The sequence below is a fragment of the Mobula hypostoma genome, chromosome X1, assembly GCF_963921235.1.
Source record: "Mobula hypostoma chromosome X1, sMobHyp1.1, whole genome shotgun sequence".
In the NCBI taxonomy this organism is placed as follows: domain Eukaryota; kingdom Metazoa; phylum Chordata; class Chondrichthyes; order Myliobatiformes; family Myliobatidae; genus Mobula; species Mobula hypostoma.
The window spans coordinates 11,540,934-11,554,810 of NC_086128.1; the positions used below are offsets into that span (position 1 = coordinate 11,540,934).

General features: G+C 40.4%; 1 protein-coding gene across 5 annotated transcripts in view; it reads left to right on the top strand.

The window, feature by feature from the left end:
- The window catches only part of prim1 (DNA primase subunit 1), a 33,613-nt gene extending 21,007 nt beyond the window's left edge, over positions 1–12,606 (top strand). For all 5 annotated transcript variants that reach the window (XM_063037267.1, XM_063037265.1, XM_063037264.1 and 2 more), the window contains exons 5-13: positions 260–396; positions 489–547; positions 3,704–3,813; positions 5,712–5,788; positions 7,271–7,403; positions 8,802–8,871; positions 9,847–9,944; positions 10,765–10,863; positions 12,327–12,606. In XM_063037267.1, the coding sequence (XP_062893337.1) occupies positions 260–396; positions 489–547; positions 3,704–3,813; positions 5,712–5,788; positions 7,271–7,403; positions 8,802–8,871; positions 9,847–9,944; positions 10,765–10,863; positions 12,327–12,346 (803 nt within the window). In that variant the 3' untranslated portion in view covers positions 12,347–12,606. The remainder of the gene's footprint in view (positions 1–259; positions 397–488; positions 548–3,703; positions 3,814–5,711; positions 5,789–7,270; positions 7,404–8,801; positions 8,872–9,846; positions 9,945–10,764; positions 10,864–12,326) is intronic.
- The last annotated feature ends 1,271 nt before the right edge of the window (positions 12,607–13,877 follow it).

Below are 13,877 nucleotides of genomic sequence, written 5' to 3' on the forward strand. Positions count from 1 at the left end.
TTCAACCATTTGCATTGTAAGATGGCTTGGCTACACAGTCAGTCATCTTGTGGCACAACTTATAGAAAGTGTAATTTGCTAAACTTCCCCAAAATAACCTTGAGTCTGATACATTTTATAAATAACTAGCAAAAATTAATAATACAAGTATTACAATAATAATGCAATAGTATACACCTCTGTTGAAATTGTGCTTCTTAGAGACTCGGGAACACGTTAAAATTTGACTAATTATTGGTTTTCTATGTTCACTCAACAGAGGATTTTGGGTTTCTGCATCGCCTCTGGGTATATTCTGGTCGAAGAGGGGTGCATTGCTGGGTCTGTGATGAAAGTGCTCGGGGACTTTCCCAGGCAGCGCGGTCAGCTGTCGCAGAGTACCTGAGTGTGGTTAAGGTATGTGATTTGTGAACTCTGGCACAGAAAGCACAGCATGTAACCATCCTGCCGTTAGTTTGTAATGTTAAGTGTTGCTCTTTATTTTACAGGGTGGGATTGATACCGTTAAGAAAGTACATCTGACAGATCCCATTCATCCTTCTATTGAGTAAGTGTAGTAGAGTAAGGAAATTTATTTAATTTTAGATATGTAGAGAATATCATGTATCCATCTATAGTTTTAAGGCAAGAAATGTCAGTTGTGACTCATTGGTAGCATTTTGCCCCTATTGAGTTGAAGAGTGGAATTTGCACTGATAAGAAGCATTGATCGTGTGGATAGTCAGAGACTTTTTCCCAGGGCTGAAATGGCTAACACGAAAGGGCAGAGTTTTAAGGTGCTTGGAAATAGGTACAGAGGAGACGTCAGGGGTAAGTTTTTTTTCACAGAGAGTGTTGAGTGCGTGGAACGGGCTGCCAGTGGCAGTGGTAGAGGTGGATACGATAGGGTCTTTAAAGAGTCTCCTGGATGGGTACATGGAGCTTAGAAAAATAGAGGGCTAAGTTCTAAGGTAGGGACATGTTCGGCACAGTATTGTGAGCCGAAGGGCCTGTATTGTGCTGTAGGTTTTCTATGTTTCTAATTCCACAGTGCCATCGGGTGGAGATTTCTAAGAGTTAGACAGTGACAATGTGGAAAGGCAATGATTTCATTAACTTTATAGAAGAAGTAGAGGCAGGAGCAGTAATTTGTCAGATTGTATTTGTGCTTGACCAACCTGGGTGATTTTTCCACATTGTTCAGCAGTTGCCAGTGATTTAGCAGTAACAACTTGGCTAAGGCACAGTCCGTTCTGAAATGCAGGTCTTCAGTACTACAGCTAGGATGTTGTCTGGCACCATAAATTTTGTTTTATCCAGTACTATCAGCTATTTCTTGACATCATATAGAGTAAATGATACTGGCTGGAGCTGACTTCTGTGATGTTAGAGATCTTAGGAGGATGCAGACATGGCACTTCTGGCTGAATATGTTTACAAATGTTTCAGCTTGTCTTTAAGGAAGCTCCTGGAACCTGTTTATTTGTTTATCTAGAGATACCATATGGTAACAGGTTTGCGTATCCTAATTGCACCCATGTGACCTATTAACAGCCAGTACGTCTTTGGACAGTGGGAGGAAACCGGAGCACCCGGGGGAAACCCACATGCTCGTGAGGAGAACATACAAACTCTTTAAAGACAGTGGCAGAATTGAACACGGATCATTGGCCATGTAATAGTGTTACACTAATACGTTGTTCTTGCCATCATTCATGACAAAGTTGGTAGGACTGCAGAGTTTTGAAGTGACCAGTTGGTTGTGAGATTGCTTATCTTTGTTTATTGTGCCAGTAGATCTGTGTTTTAGCTTCAGCATTTATCGGTGTGCCTGGTGCTGCTCCTCGTATGCCCTTCTGCACTCATTAATCACCTGACTTGTTTAGTAACTGGTTGAGTGAGGAATTTGTTGGGTCATGAGGTTATAGATTGTGGTGGCGAACATTTCTGTGCCACTGATCGAACATTATGTCTTATCAATGCACAGTTATATGTGTTCCGAGTCTGTACCATTTAGCACGTTTGTGTTGGCATGTAACACAATGGCACATGTCCTCGGTGGCCTGTGTGGCAGTCCCTTCTATAAATACTATCATGGACAGTTTGGCGAGGTCAAAGTAGATGCACTACTTGTGTTGGTTCACTCGCTACCTTCTACATAACTAACTTGGCAACAATGTCCTCAAAGTCTCCCATCCAGAAAACATTCTGTGACCTTGCTCTTTCAGTGTAGTTCAACATGGGGGGCGGTGGGGGGCACTGATTCATCAGCTGAATGAATTGAATTGACGTTATTACTTGCATCCTTCATATACATGAGGAGTAAAAATCTTTACATCTGTCTAAATGTGCAATGTGCAATTCATAGTAATTTATAATAGATATTATGTACAACAGGATGGTCAATATAACATAGAAATACAGTTGCATCAGCAGGAATTAAGCAGTCTCATGGTCTGGTGGAAGAAGGTGTCCCGGAGCCTGTTGGTCCTGACTTTCATGCTGCGGTACCATTTCCCAGATGGTAGCAGCTGGAACAGACGGCGATTGGGGTGACTCTGGTCCCCAATGAATCTTTGGGCCCTTTTCCCACACCTGTCTTTGTAAATGTCCTGAATAGTGGGAAGTTCACTTAAGACCATAAGATTTAGGGCTGTCCGCACCACTCTCCGCAGAGACTTGCAATTGAGGTAAGTACAGTTCCCATACCAGGCGGTGATACAGCCAGTCAGGATGCTCTCAATGGTGCCCCTGTAGAAAGTAGGTGGTGGTAGGAGGAGGTTTCTGATGATGTGAACCTTGATAGAGGTGTATAAAATGATAACAGGCATAGACAGTGTGGACAACCAGAGAGTTTTTCCTAGGACGGAAATGAGAGGACATAATTTTAAAGTCATTGGAGGAATATGTAGGGGGGATGTCAGATTTTTTTTTTATATACACAGAGTGGTGGATGCATGGAACTCACTGCCAGGAGTGGTGTTAGAGGCAGATTCATTGGTGAGATTTAAGAGTCTCTTAGTTAGGCACATGGATGATAGAAAAATGAATGACAATCTGGGAGGAAGGGGTTAGATTGATGTTTCAGTAGGTTAAAAGGTCGGCACAACGTGTACCAACTGTGCTGTTCCGTTCTGTGTTCAGGGCTCCTCTTTTCTGATTTATGGCACTGTACTACCCCCTCTCTGGTGGGTCTGTCCTGCAATTGGGACAGAATGTATGTAGCAACGGTGAGAGTTCAATTATTCATGATAGAGATAAGGCCTCTTCTAGATATTTACGCAAGTATTTTGTGTTCTAAGGTTCTGGTGCATTGTCAATCCGACAAACTCAAATACATACATGTATCAAGCTTTTTATATGTGACCAGCAGCTCTCCCAAGGCACTACTCAGTGAGTTAAAGGAAATGACGTGTGATGCTATGTAATGAGCATTTTAAGACTTCTGATTTTATAATGATTAGATAAATGAAATGGAATTTTTGTGACATCTTATGTGAGTGTTGGTTGCTTTATTGGGCTCACACTTGCATTATGTTTGTATTTTTATGGAAGTTTTCAAATCAGTTATGACTACTTAGCTGTGCACTGAATTTAATGTCTTTAACTAGCATCTGTGCTTTTAAAGGTTTCTTTTGTGGCTTAGAGGGAAGCAGGAAGGTTTAGTTAATATCTGTTTAAAATGTGTCCTTATTGGTAACTATTGCTTTTCATCCACCTGCAGGGAAGCACTCAAAGTGATAAATGGTTATTTTGAAGACTATGTCACGAATAAACAAGATCTTTTCGGCACAAAAGAAACTTGGAAGAAGGTCCTAGTTTTGGTCCCTGATGATATCCTTTCACTGGAATAAGTCATATTTTCTGAATCCATAGTTAACATTAAATATCGACACGTTTTACAAGCAACATATGGCTTGGTACATTCTCAGACTGAATACTTCTGTCCTGTCCCTTATCCTGTGTTCAGTTGAGACCAGATGGTCCAGTTCTTGGTAGATCCATTATCACAGATAACACGAAAGTTGCCCTAAACAAAAATCATGTTCTCATGCTGGTGTGAGAAATATTCCACTGCAAGAACAGTTTTTACTTTGAACACAAAAAATCTCACTCTTGCTAAATTGGAAAACCTCCTTCAAAAAGAAAATCACAAATAAAATTAAGTCCCTTTACTCTTTTTTTTAAATAATTATCGTCTCTCAATTCTACACCATTTTTTCCCTAGTCAGCAGAATAAAGTGTGCCAGTAGGGAAAAATGATTTTTGTGATTTTGTAAAGCCGAGCTTCACTAGAAAAAAATTCCACTTCAAATAAAGGTAGTTTTAATGAATTGTTCATTCCATCAATTGGTAGATGATGTTCCTGGTTTTGATTTTTCGTCTCCAGACTGCTTTTGGCTTGTGTGGGATCATTAATATTGCACAATACTCAGTTCCATTTACAACTCAGCAAACGGAACATCCCATGCCTGCGTTCAGCAAAAACTAAACAGCATTCAGTCACCAGCTGTTGAGTGGCATGTAACATTCACACCATAAAGTGCCGTGCATTGGAGAAAACCTTGATGTTTGATGGTATTACCATTGCGTGCATCTACAAAATGCAGTACAGTTTCTTGCCCAGGTTACTCCAACAGAACCCCCTATTCTGTGGCCTTCAACACCACCTACATCAGGACTAGAAATTATATCAAAGTTCAAAGTACATTTATTATCAAAGTATGTATACAATATAAAACCTTGAGATTTATCTCCTTACACACAGCCACAAAACACAGAAACCCAGTAGAACCCATTAAAGAAGATTATCAAACACCCGATGTGCAAAAAAAATCATGCAAATGATAAAAAGTAAGCAAATAACATACAGAACTAAAGGTCACAAAAGTGAATTCACAGCCTCAAAGTCAGTCAACACTACAGCCAGTCCAGGAGCCCATTCGTTCAGTTCAGTTTGCCTCTCCTTCATTGCTGGGTTTGAAGCCTTGAACTCCCTCCTCAGCAGCACTGGGAGCACCTTCATAAGAACTACCAACCTTCTCAAGGGGAATGGCCTTGGCCTGAAAATGAATGTTTGACAAATAATTTTGGACCCGAAATGCAGAAGCCAGGAGGACAAGTTAAAATTGCACTGTTATCATAAAATCTAGTTAGTGATGTGAGGGTTGAATTACTCCAGAATTGCAGATTGAATCAGAATCAGGTTTAATATCACTGGCATATGTCATGAAGTTTGTTGTTTTGTGGCAGCAGTATTGTGTTGAGTGAAACGTTGAGTGTTCCTTAGTCTTTTGGGAAGCTAGATCTATTGTCAGTCTTAATTCCAGTCCCACACAGGCGGTGTTGATTAATCATCTGGCAATGAGGCTCTACCCTGAGAATAAATTGATTTTTTTTTCGAACTGTACTTGCTGTCAATTGCATCCTTGACTGGTGTTTAATAATCCATTAAGAACTTGAAAGGCATGTGCATGCATAGAAGTCTGAGTTGTACATTGGACCACACACAATGAAAAAGTGCTGCAAATTCTCTTGTGTGAATAACTAGGTCAGGCTGTCCCAGCATGCTACACAACAACTTAGAATACAGCAATTGTATAAGACTAATGTAGCCAAAGAACAGAATGTTAAGTTCTTTAAAAGTTGGTCTGGTTAAGCCTCTGCTTATTAAGTTAAAATCTGAGATGTTGTTATGAAGCAGTGGGTGCATCTCCTTAACAAGTGTACACAGATTCGAGAGGGACTGCAAAGGGATTTTATAAAAGCACGGAATTCAGTTGAGCGCTGGAACTTATTACAACAGAATGTAAGTGTTCACATAATGAAAGCTTTGTGATTACATAGAACAGGTGCAATTAGGAAACATTGGATGGCAGCATTTTGTACTGAACGTCACACAGTTTCTAGCTATGAAATATTTTCTGCTTTCTCCTCAAGTGCTACCAGAATACAAGTGGAAATCTACGGGGTTTTGGCATTATACAAGGGTAGAGGAAGGGGGAGCATGAAGTGCATGTACATAGATACCCAAAAGTTGCCAGTCAGGTGGATGAGACCACGTATACGATGCCCGCCTTTACAGGTGGTAACACAGTATGAAACTGCAGATGGGAGTCACTTGGTGGGCATCCTGTTTGACGTGGGCAAGTTGGTCTGAAGGGCCTGAATCCAGGCTGTATAAACTCTTGAGAGGATGGAGGCCACAACTGAAGTACTGTGTACATCTCTGCTCAGTTTTACAAGAAGGGTGTGATATCATTAGAGAGGAATCCAAAAGGAGTTATAAGTACACTGTCAGGCTGAAGAATTGTAGTTACAAGGGAAACTATTCAGGCTGGGGTTGTTTTCTTTGGCAGTGAATGCAGGCCTAGACAGGGTAAACATTCCTTTGCAGAAATGTCAGTAATCAAGGGGAATAGATTCACTTAGTAGAAAGGTTAGAGGGGAGTTGAATCCTCTCTGTACAAATGATTTTGGGAATTCACTGCTTAAAAGATGCTGGAGTTGGAAGTCCCCACTACATTTAAAAAGGAATTACTTGAAATGCTGTAATCTGCAAGGCTGATGTGCTGGGAAGCAGGATCAACCTAAAATAAATTTTGGTCGGCATGAATACGGTATCTTCCTTCTTTACAGTAAATTGCTATGATTCCAGGTATTGAAACCTCTGGCTTGCTTGCTCAAACCATGTAATGTGTATGTCAGGTCGTCTGGGAGTGATTATCTTTTAATGGTCCTTGTTTGTGCTTACCCATCCACCTGTTCTTCCAAACGGGACTTACATTATTTGTATCTTCTCATGTCAATGATCCTGAGTGACCTTGGCAGAGATGAGAAAGCTTATTGTAGCAAAGTGATTGAATGTTGGAGACTGTAGTCTATATAACTTAATCCCTAAAAGCATATGGTGTACTTGACTATTGTGGATCATTCAGTTAATTCTGCCGGCTTTATTCAAGTGCTCACAGGTGTTCATGAAGTCAATAGCGAGGTAATTCTGTAACTTGTATCTGAATTTCTAATCGCAACTTGATTGATGTTTCTGGTTGATGCTCTTACATCGGTTTTGTTTTGCCTTCAGTTTGCGCTTAAAAATCCAGGCAGGTTAAGTGTTTGGTTTGTTGCTTAATTTGGGTTTTCCCTGTGATTGAAATTAGTAAACATGAACGCACCAGATGGTTGAGTTTTAGAATTGGAAGGGCTTGGGAAAGTCTGACGTTACTGCCCTACTTGCTGCTTGCTGTGATTTTGAAGCTGAAGTTGCCATTCGTTAATTTTTTTTTTACAGTTGTCCAAAGGTCCGAAAGGCTTTCACATGGAAGAGATACAGCTGCAGTACTGCTATCCTCGCCTGGATGTGAACGTTAGTAAAAGTATCAACCATCTGCTGAAAAGCCCTTTCTCTGTTCATCCCAAAACAGGTAATTAGTGTGTGTGTATTTTGTTACCTTGCAACACCTGTTGCCAGTGCTTTATACTATCTGGTAGGTAGGTAGTCAGGACTTATCTTTTATATCTCCACCCACGCCAGTTGTCTCTGCAACTGATAGGTAAGCAGGTGCATTGTTAACTCTCCCTTTACATAATAAACTAATTGGTTTCCTGAGTACCTCTTCCTGACCTCCTTGGCTGGGATTGATATTTTGCTCTGGACCCTATGGCTTTTGAACAAGTTCATGTGAAATGTCTTTTCATTTCAAACCTAAAGCTTTGTTTTTGTTGAAGTGTAATGATGTTAACCATGGATGGATGACGATAACACTTGCTTTTCTCAACCAGTATCCAGGCCTGGTATTGCCCAGCTGACAGCTAAAGTTAAAGTATTCTTTGCTGTACCTCAACATTGCAAGCAAACATTTATATTTCTAACCTTTTCACTCTTGAAATCTCTCATATTGTTTCCCTGTAATTTATTCTCTTTTGCGTGCTGTCAGCTCTACCTAAGCATCACAAAAGATCAACCATCTGCTAAAACCCCTTTTTCTATCTGTCCACAATGTCTTTGTGTGTCTTCTGTCACCCACACTGGGAGTAATATACAAACCCCATTTCCAGAAAAGTTGGGATATTTTTCAAAATGCAATAAAAACAAAAATCTGTGATATGTTAATTCACGTGAACCTTTATTTAACTGACAAAAGTACAAAGAAGAGTCTTATATCAAGCAAGAATGGACAAAATTTCCAATTGCAAATCTACTACAATTAGTATCCTCAGTTCCAAAACAATTAAAAAGTGTTATTAAAAGGAAAGGTGATGTAACACAATGGTAAACGTGCCTCTGTCCCAACTTTTGTTGAGTGTGTTGCAGCCATCAAATTCTAAATTTGTGTATATTTACAAAATACAATTAAGTTCGTCAGTAAAACTATTGAAAATCTTTTCTTTGTACTTTTGTTAGTTAAATAAAGGTTCACATGAATTAACATATCACAGATTTTTGTTTTTATTGCATTTTGGAAAATATCCCAACTTTTCTGGAAATGGGGTTTGTAGATTGTGGTTTCTTGTGGTTGTGGGAGGAATCCGGAGCACACAGACTCCACACATAGATCATCCCTGGTCAGAATCGAACCCAGGGTTGTGAGGCAGCAGCACTACCCGCTGTTCCCCTCACAGCTGATTTCTACCATCATTAGCTGTGTTGTGTTATCAGTTCTCAGGTGGAAGAATTTGCTTTAAGGTAATCCCACATTTAGTTTTGTGTAAATGGAGATTTCAGTGTTTCCATGTGGATTGTACTGGGTTCACTGTCAGTGTGTGAAAGATACCAGCCTGCAAGCTTCATGCTCTTCTCATCACTTCTGTTGTGCTTTTAGGCCGCATTTCAGTGCCCATTGATTTGAAGAACGTGGATAAATTTGATCCCTTTAATGTGCCCACAATAAGGTAGGAAGGCTATTGGCTTTGGCTATGTTTTCTTGCATATTCAAAAAAATATTTTCTTTCTCTGGTGTTGGTGCCATCTCTTGGAGCTGCTTTTAGGGCAGGGGTTCCCAACCTTTTTTATGCCATGCACCAAGATCTACCATCACTTGGGTAGTCAAGGCCTGATTTAGAATAGTCAACATGGTTTTGTGCATGGGAAGTCATGTCTGACAAATCTTTTGGAACCTTTTGAAGAGGTAACTAAAGGGATAGATGATGCTAGAACATCAGTAAGGCCTTTGACAAGGTCCTGCGTGGCAGACTGATCTGGAAGTTTAGGTCACATGGGATTTGAGGGAGTTAATGAGGTGGATCCTGAATTGCTTCACCAATAGGAAGCAGAGGGTGATGGGGGAAGTTCGATTCTCTAACTGGAGGCCTGTCAGACGAGTTGTGTGTCCCAGAGGTCGGTGTTGGGATGTACTGTTATTCATCATTTCTGCAAATGATTTGCATATGAATGCAATACCAGTGAGCAAGCTTGCTGTTGTCACTAAATGGGGAAGGGGGTCTTGTTGATAGTAGATTACAATAATTGCAAAGAGATCTTGATCAGTTAGGGGGATGGGCTGAGGAATGATAAATGGACCTCAACTTGGGTAAGTGTTAAGTGATGCCTTTTGAATATTCACACCAGGGTGGGACTTGTACAGTAATTGGAGGGCACTGACAAGTGTTGTGGAACAGAAAGACCTCGTGATACAGGTGGACAGTTCACTGGTTTGGATGAGGTGTGAGGAGAGGATGTGTTGGTTGTGATACTCTTTCCCTACTGGACAAACCTTGACTTTATTAAAAGTTGGGAGTAATGGTTTAGATGTTTCTAGGGCATCTGCCACATGCTTACTCTCCAAAAGTATTGAAGCAGTAAGGTGTGTTGATGAGGTAACCGCTGTGTAACTTGCAGATAATCCCTGATGCTATTTTCTCTTTCAGTTTGCTTTGCAAGGAACTTGATCAGAAAATTGAGGAAGAGCAAGAGAATGTAAGCATTGAGAATGGAGGGGAGCCAGAGGCGAAGCGTCGCACCAGAGGTAAAAATATATGAACACAAGCTTCCTGTGGGGTAAAACAATCCTTCATTCACCTTCCAAAACCAGTTGTCATTTTTTTTTTTCATCTGTCTTCCTTTCCTGAAGCACCTGAATCCTGCAGAGGGAGATTAGGCTCTATGCTCACTGATGATGTTTCAGTGCCTGCAGTGTCAGTGAAGAGCAATTGGAATGAGGTTTTTGAGATCCTCTCATGACTTGCTCATCACATATGCCTGAGATACCCTTGGGCTTTTCCTGGTGCTTCTAGCTCAATATAGACCAGCTTGCATTAAGATACATCATGGTGGGGTAATTCCTAACCAGCAAATATTTTTTGCTTGGTACTTTGCTTTTCAAATGGCTAACAAGGATATAAATAACAACTGTAATTTTACATTGAGTAAGTGAAACCTTTGCAACGAGTGCCTACTGCATGCTGTATGCACTGAGGCAGCAAAAGGAGCCACACAATGAAGCCTTGGCCCACTTTTGTGGAGAGGATTTGGTCAGGATTCCTGCTTTTGATCTTCTCCACTGACCCATGCTGCAAATTGCATGGTTGCTTTTTGAGGAAGGGTAAGATAGGGCTGTCAGGTGCCCTCCTGTTGTGTGCTGAAAGGGGTAAAATGAACCAGCTGAGACACTGCAAAGACTATTGCAGCAAGAGTCAACAAGTTAGTCTGGAAAGCAGTTGACAAGATTATGAAATTAACAGATAGTATGATTTTCTTTACAAGTGACACAAACCAAAGAGAAATTGTTTGCAAGAGAATGTAATGTAACTGGGAAATTAAATTCCTTTTTATTGCTCTGTATTTAGATTATAAGAAGACGAGTCTCCTGGGGCCTATAAAGATTTTTGAGCAATTCATAGAGGAGATGGAGAGGTCACGAAAGGGTTTGCTGCTGGAACAGAGTGGTGAGTATCGGTGCAGGATATTCCAGAACAGTGCCAAAATACTAGAGAGCAAAGGCTGGGTAGAGTTCTAAGATTCTATGCAAAGATTTGTTGCTTTCACTGAGAATCTTCCATTTAGCTTGTTTATTTTATGTTTACATTTTGGAATTTTAGATGGTGCTTTTAGAGGAATCTGGAAGCTTCCCATAAGTGTGAAGTTTGAGCACTCTTGATGTGAATTCCTGCTTCCTACCACGTTTCAGGAGAATTACTTCTGAAGGGAAGTGTTGGGTAGGAGACTTGGGTCTCATCCCTCTGTTGTGAAAAAACAATGTATCAGGCTCACTTATTTAATACAGGATAAACATGTGGAGGTGATTTAGTCAATTAATTGCTTTTGGAATGAAGCTGCTGTTGCTGTTATATCCTGAAATATAAATTAAAAGGTGGAGGTTGAATCTACTGAGCACATGGCTGTAAACGGAGCCCTCTGGGTCTGCCAAAGATAAAAACAATGACACTCCGAAAGCACTATAGCCCCTGCTGCCTTGGAGGATAATATTATAAATTATATACAGTACAATTGCATAGACCAGCTCAACATTCATTCTGTCCTACAACAATAACATAATCGGTGTGTTTAGTTGATGTTGTCAAAGAAGCAATGTTGACCGATAGCTGATAAAACCCAGGTTTACTGTAGAAATCTGCTGGCAATACCTGGGCAGGGTGAGGATTATTTCTATTAGCCAAAGAACAGCATCACATTAAAAGTTGCCAAGAAATGCAGTGTATCCAAAGATTGAGTTTTTTTTTTTAAAAAGCCTGGATGTTTGGAATTCTTTATTTCTGTAGTGTGGAATATTCATTTCTTGAGTATTTTTAAGGCCGAGATTTCAAATCTAAGGGTATGATGGTAATGATACATCTTAACCCACAAGTCTGAATTTAGATTTAATTTAACTAATTATCCTGGAATTCTTAAGTAATCAGTAATGATGACCACAAAACTACCAGCCTCATTAAACTTTCTCTCCCCCCCCACCCCCGATATCTGCATCAGTAATGTCCTTCTGAAGTGCCTTCTGAATAGCCCTGCAAGTCACTCACTCAGTTCAAGGACGACTAGTCATGAGCAATAAGTGGTGTCTTTGCTGACAAAGCAAAATCCTGAAAAATTGAAGAAAGATAGATTATGGAGCTTTCAACATACTGCATGAGCATTGAAGTCAATAAATACCTTAACCCTGAAATGAGCTAGCAGTGTCATTGGAAGCAGAAAAGTTCAAAAGGTAGAAAATTTAAGACCACATGGTGTTTGTGTAACTCCTAGTTAATGTTTGGAAGGTTATTGACGGTATTTAATGTCATTAACTTCCCAATTGGATGGGGAAATACTTTGGAATACAAGGGGAAAAACTAGTGGGATGTACTGCTTCAGCTGGATATTCTGATGATTTTTTTTTGTGTTCCCCCCCCCCCAGATAGAAAAGGAGAGTTTTAATCATAACAGAATGTCTTCTTGAAAGTTGATACCACCTTAAATCCTGTCTCAAGACCACCACATCTCAAGATCTGGAGATTAAAACTGCTTGCCTTCTGCACCTTGCTTCTGTAATGTAATAAATGTTGAAGTTTATCAACATTATTCAAAATACTTTGCATCAATTCTAGATGACTTTCAGGTGACATGGCGAATGGAGTAATTCAAATCTACAAATACTGTACTATGTAGCCCTCTGTAATCATGCTGTTATCTAATAAAGTCTATTTGTATGTACATATGTTTCATTTGTTAATTATTCAATTTGGGCTCCTGCTCTCTGATTCTGGTTTGCCATCATAATCGGACTTGGAGTGGGGGGAAATATTACATCTGGTAATATTACAATATTATATCTGGTCTGTAGAACTTGCTCCCCCAGTAAGATTATGATTGACCTTCTACCTTGGCCATTTTCCTATGTTATCCCTTTTTTCCCCCCCAGTGATTCTCTGCAGCCCTTTGGAATAGAAAATTCCAAAGATTCACCACCTCTAAGTAAAGAAACTTCTCATTTCAATCCAAAATTACCTTCAGAGTATGTAATTCCCTAGTTCTGTACCCATCCTTTTAGAGCCAGGTAAGAACTTTGTTCTGATGAGAGTTATTGTTCTTCAAAAGTAGAGAATGCAAGCCTAGTTTGTCATTTGTTTCTCTTCTTCCCTTCTTACATTGGAAATCATTAACTGCAAGGAAGTGTGTATTTCTTCAGTCCCATTATAGAAACATAGAAACATAGAAACATAGAAAATAGGTGCAGGAGTAGGCCATTCGGCCCTTCGAGCCTGCACCGCCATTTATTATGATCATGGCTGATCATCCAACTCAGAACCCAGCCTTCCCTCCATACCCCGTGACCCCTGTAGCCACAAGGGCCATATCTAACTTCCTTTTAAACATAGCTAATGAACTGGCCTCAACAGTTTGCTGTGGCAGAGAATTCCACAGATTCACCACTCTCTGTGTGAAGAAGTTTTTCCTAACGTCGGTCCTAAAAGGCTTCCCCTCTATCCTCAAACTGTGACCCCTCGTTCTAGACCTCCCCAACATCGGGAACAATCTTCCCGCATCTAGCCTGTCCAATCCCTTTAGGATCTTATACGTTTCAATCAGATCCCCCCTCAATCTTCTAAATTCCAACGAGTACAAGCCCAGTTCATCCAGTCTTTCTTCATATGAAAGACCTGCCATCCCAGGAATCAATCTGGTGAACCTTCTTTGTACTCCCTCTATGGCAAGGATGTCTTTCCTCAGATTAGGGGACCAAAACTGCACACAATACTCCAGGTGTGGTCTCACCAAGGCCTTGTACAACTGCAGTAGTACCTCCCTGCTCCTGTACTCGAATCCTCTCGCTATAAATGCCAGCATACCGTTCGCCTTTTTCACCGCCTGCTGTACCTGCATGCCCACTTTCAATGACTGGTGTATAATGACACCCAGGTCTCGTTGCACCTCCCCTTTTCCTAATCGGCCACCATTCAGATAATAA